This window comes from Sinocyclocheilus grahami, unplaced genomic scaffold (assembly GCF_001515645.1).
Source record: "Sinocyclocheilus grahami isolate Dianchi unplaced genomic scaffold, SAMN03320097.WGS_v1.1 scaffold892.1, whole genome shotgun sequence".
Classification (NCBI taxonomy): Eukaryota; Metazoa; Chordata; class Actinopteri; order Cypriniformes; family Cyprinidae; genus Sinocyclocheilus; species Sinocyclocheilus grahami.
Genome location: NW_015506071.1, coordinates 8,012 through 12,659, shown reverse-complemented (window position 1 = coordinate 12,659; position 4,648 = coordinate 8,012). Strand labels below are relative to the sequence as shown.

The following is a 4,648-nucleotide window of genomic DNA, read 5'->3' as shown; positions in this document are numbered from 1 at the left end:
TATATATATTTATATATATATATATATATATATATATATTTATATTTATAGACTTATTTATTATTAAATTACTCATTTGTTATTATTCGTATATAACATATTTTTGTGTGTATAGGTTGTTCTCCCTGAGGCCTGGAAGCGCTCCCTTCCAAAGGAACAACACGAGTGGATCGGCCGCTCCCTCTTCCGAAACCAGGGTGGAAGGGCAGTGCTGACAGATAACCTGCAGATGTGGTGGTACCCTCCCCAGCCACGTCTGCTCTATCATCAGCCTCCAGCATCGCCAGATGTGTTCTTCACCTGGCCGCTGTGTGTGTGGATGCCCTACAGGATGTGGTCCTACAAGCTGATCTGTAGCTCACCACACTGCAGACGGTCCGGTCAGCGACTGACAGCTTGTGGGCTCTACAAGACAGTGAGGCGGGTGCTGAACTTACACGGCTGGTATTTTCTGGCGACGGAATACCTGGAGTGTCAGCGCTGCCATAAAAAGCTGGCCGCATGGTCCTACGACATCCTGGACCAGCTGGATCCGGCTCACCGCAGGATGTTCCCAGCTATCCTCACTTACCGGTGAGTCATGAAAAAAAAAATGTCTTATTGTAGGCAAAAATACATAGGCAGGTGCAGTTAACTACTAAAATGTTACACCATTAACTTGGCTGTAATGGTAATAATGCAACTTAAATGACGTTAAAATAACATTTACTTTTTAAAATTAATTACACGTAATTTGTACACAAAACAAGCCTTATCTTTCTTTTGGAGTTTTTTCACAAGACACTGTGTCTGCGAGTCAAGGTTATACTCAGAATGTGTGAACGACCCTTCATTGAACTTAGCTTGACCTTTCAAAGGTGTCAAACTCAGAACAATAGCATTCCAACACCTTGAGACACTGCACCCGTCACCTATTCAGGAGTTTACGACCCCCCATTGAGCCCAGTTTTTTTGTGTGTGTGGGAAACATCACACCTTTGCTTTAGAAAAAGAATAACACTATACATTAACTTTTATAAACTTTGCCTTGGTTTGTCTGCTTATTTTAACAGGTTCTCTTGTGATATGCATGTGGCAAAGTTGATGAGGGAGCGCTCTCTCGGCAACAGCGCCACAATGCTATATCACAAACTATGTGAACAGCATAGTGAGGACTGGATGGAGAGGACCCTGCAGTACCTGTCTGCGTGTGAACGGTTTCAGGGCACCACCACACGGCCCATCACACCTCCACCTCCGATGCCACCTGTACCAACTGCCCAGTGGCTCCTCTCTGTCCACGCAGAGGATGTCCGGTCCCGGTATAGTGAGCTAAAAGCCAGGGTCACCTCTGTCTTTGGGTCCATCCTGAAAATGGACTCCACAAAACAGGTAACGTATTAATCACAGATTATTTTAAATAGATTTAAACCTTTGTATATGTAAGGCATGTTTGGAGCTCATTGAATTGTTTTGTTTTCCGACAACAGGTGGCCAAAAAACTGGCGGGAGCTGCAGCTGGGACCGCAGCCTGGGGCACCAATGTGGGCAATGAGCACGGACAGGTCCTCATGTCTGTGCTCACCTCACATGAAGGTCAGGGACTGCTGCCCATGACCACGGGCCTGGTGAGGAGGTACGAGACGGCTGGAGTCGCTCCCCCCACGCTCCTGTATGTGGACAGAGACTGCTGCTCTTCTGTGGGAACATCTAGAGCAGCTGCCATGTTCAGCGGCTGGAGTGATCTGGTGGTTCGTCTCGATGTGTGGCACTTCATGCGGCGCTTCGCTGCCGGTCTGCACACTGACAGCCACCCGCTCTATGGTCTGTTCATGGCAAAGCTCTCTGCCTGCATTTTCGTCTGGGACGAGGGAGATGTGGCCCTGCTGAGGGAAGCGAAAAGGAGGGAGCTGGAGCAACAGCAGGGCATCAGAACAGCGCCACAATGCTATATCACAAACTATGTGAACAGCATAGTGAGGACTGGATGGAGAGGACCCTGCAGTACCTGTCTGCGTGTGAACGGTTTCAGGGCACCACCACACGGCCCATCACACCTCCACCTCCGATGCCACCTGTACCAACTGCCCAGTGGCTCCTCTCTGTCCACGCAGAGGATGTCCGGTCCCGGTATAGTGAGCTTAAAGCCAGGGTCACCTCTGTCTTTGGGTCCATCCTGAAAATGGACTCCACAAAGCAGGTAACGTATTAATCACAGATTATTTTAAATAGATTTAAACCTTTGTATATGTAAGGCATGTTTGGAGCTCATTGAATTGTTTTGTTTTCCGACAACAGGTGGCCAAAAAACTGGCGGGAGCTGCAGCTGGGACCGCAGCCTGGGTCACCAATGTGGGCAATGAGCACGGACAGGTCCTCATGTCTGTGCTCACCTCACATGAAGGTCAGGGACTGCTGCCCATGACCACGGGCCTGGTGAGGAGGTACGAGGCGGCTGGAGTCGCTTCCCCCACGCTCCTGTATGTGGACAGAGACTGCTGCTCTTCTGTGGGAACATCTAGAGCAGCTGCCATGTTCAGCGGCTGGAGTGATCTGGTGGTTCGTCTCGATGTGTGGCACTTCATGCGGCACTTCGCTGCCGGTCTGCACACTGACAGCCACCCGCTCTATGGTCTGTTCATGGCAAAGCTCTCTGCCTGCATCTTCGTCTGGGACGAGGGAGATGTGGCCCTGCTGAGGGAAGCGAAAAGGAGGGAGCTGGAGCAACAGCAGGGCATCAAAGGCCTCACTGAAGAGCAGCTGACCGGCAGGCTCACCTCCAGACAGCTGGCGCAGCACTGTCGCCGCTGCACACGTGGCGTGGAGGAGACAGAGCAGCTGATCAGACAGATGCTGGAGGCCTTCAAGGACGCCAGGGAAACCATGGGCATCCCCTTGATGGACCAGGAGAGGATGGACGTCATCTGGGACACTCAAAGGCGTCATCTTCCCTGCATCCAGGACCCTCCTGGAGTGCAGCTGTACACCCAGACAGGAAGTGTTACAAAGGGAGGGCTAACACTTCCTGTGTACCGCTGCGCTCGGGGGTCCACTTCCCTGGAGTCCTTCCATAACCACCTCAACCGCTTCATACCCGGTAAGATTGCACACATCCACCTCGAGGTGGGTTTTCGTGATAGTCTATTTCATGTCATTTGTCATTTTAAATTAGTGTTAATGTTTCCAATTGTAGAGGCAGTATGTCTGGAGCTCTGCTCCATTCATCCAGCGGGGAAGGTGAAGTGGGGCGTTTCAATGAACCGCTGGCCTGCCATTCTACATGACTACCAGGCCATGCGGAGACTGGTGGGGAACTGCCCAGCACTGAGGGGACGGACAAGAATACAGCTGTTTGAGGTCAATCAGCGGACGCTTTCTGTCTGGTAAGTAGTTTCATTGAAAGCCAGCTATAAAAGTAATTTTACAATTCTCGGATTATGTTCATCCTATTAATTGTGTCATTTCAAACAGGTACAACAACTACAGGAAGAAGCTGGAGGCAGATGTGCTGGCTCTGAGTGTGCCCTTACCTCAGATCAGCATGGTGTCTCACACCCAGCTTCCTGCAGCCAGGCAGATGACGTCAATGCCCTCTGCACCTGGGTCATCGCTTCAACCTTTCCCCTATGTGGAAAACCCTGATCTGTCAGGTCAGGCCACGCGACGTGGGCAGCGACCTCCTCCCCCTGCATCAGCAACACCCGCTCTCTCTGCTCCACGGGCAGCATCCCTCTCTGCTCCACTGGCAGCATCCCTCTCTGCTCCATGGCCAGCGTCTCTCTCTGCTCCACCGGCTGCTGCCCTCTCTGCTCCAGCAGCAGGAACATCAATGAGCAGAACAACTCTGTGGAGGAAGAGGAAGGCTGCAGAGTGTTTAGCTCAAGAGCAAGGGCTGCCCCGTCCCCAGCAACCTGCGCGAAAAGATTACACGTGCACTCGATGTGGGCAGCCCAGAAAAAAAGAGTTTGGGCACACCAGGGTGGGCAGCTTCTACTTCTGTGCCACAGCAGAGGGAAAGACACTAGAAGAGTGGCTGCATGAGAAGAGGAATGAAGGAAATCCTTAAATAGTTTTGTTACAATATTTTGTTTTGTTTGTAAATATTGTACATATCTTTTGCTTATTATCTTATATCCAATATCTTATTTGTATTTAATAAAGATTGTGTAAGTAGTCCAAAATGATTGTCCTTTATTTCAAAAGGTTTATCTGCCTACATAAAGGACATATAAAGTTTCCTGAATAATTATTTATTTTAGAACACTTTATGACTGTTCTTTTTTTTAGAACATTTATTTGTCGTCATAAAGGCCATGCAAACGGTCCTAAATATGTATTCTTTATTTTAGAACATTTAATGACTGTTCTTTTGTTTGAGAACATTTATTTGCCCTCATAAAGGTTACATTAATAGATCAAAACCTTCAGGTTTATTTGCCTTCACAAAGGCCATGTTAATAGTCCCAAATGACCGCTTTATTTTAGAACATTTATTTGCCTTTATGAAGGTCATGTTAACTGTCTCAACCATTTATTTTATTTGTGTAGCTTTTTAAAATGATTCATTAGCATTCTAATGTTCCTATTTTTTTTTTTTTAATTGCTATATACATTTTTTTAAATAAACTTTATTATAAAGGTATGAACTAAGTTGAATTTATTTAATCCC

The 4,648-nt window shown here is 47.9% G+C and overlaps 2 protein-coding genes across 2 annotated transcripts in view; both read left to right on the top strand.

Annotated features, from left to right (window-relative positions):
- LOC107563843 (uncharacterized) overlaps positions 1-3,220 on the top strand; it is a 4,049-nt gene extending 829 nt beyond the window's left edge. The window contains exons 3-6 of the mRNA XM_016248813.1: positions 116-573; positions 1,053-1,371; positions 2,278-3,102; positions 3,173-3,220. Of these exons, the coding sequence (XP_016104299.1) occupies positions 116-573; positions 1,053-1,371; positions 2,278-3,102; positions 3,173-3,220 (1,650 nt within the window). The remainder of the gene's footprint in view (positions 1-115; positions 574-1,052; positions 1,372-2,277; positions 3,103-3,172) is intronic.
- Positions 3,221-3,234: 14 nt separating this feature from the next.
- Positions 3,235-4,045, top strand: LOC107563842 (cyclin-dependent kinase inhibitor 1C-like). Its single transcript, XM_016248812.1, has 2 exons — positions 3,235-3,362; positions 3,451-4,045. The coding sequence occupies exons 1-2, from the start codon at positions 3,235-3,237 to the stop codon at positions 4,043-4,045; spliced, it is 723 nt and encodes a 240-aa protein (XP_016104298.1).
- Positions 4,046-4,648: the final 603 nt, after the last annotated feature.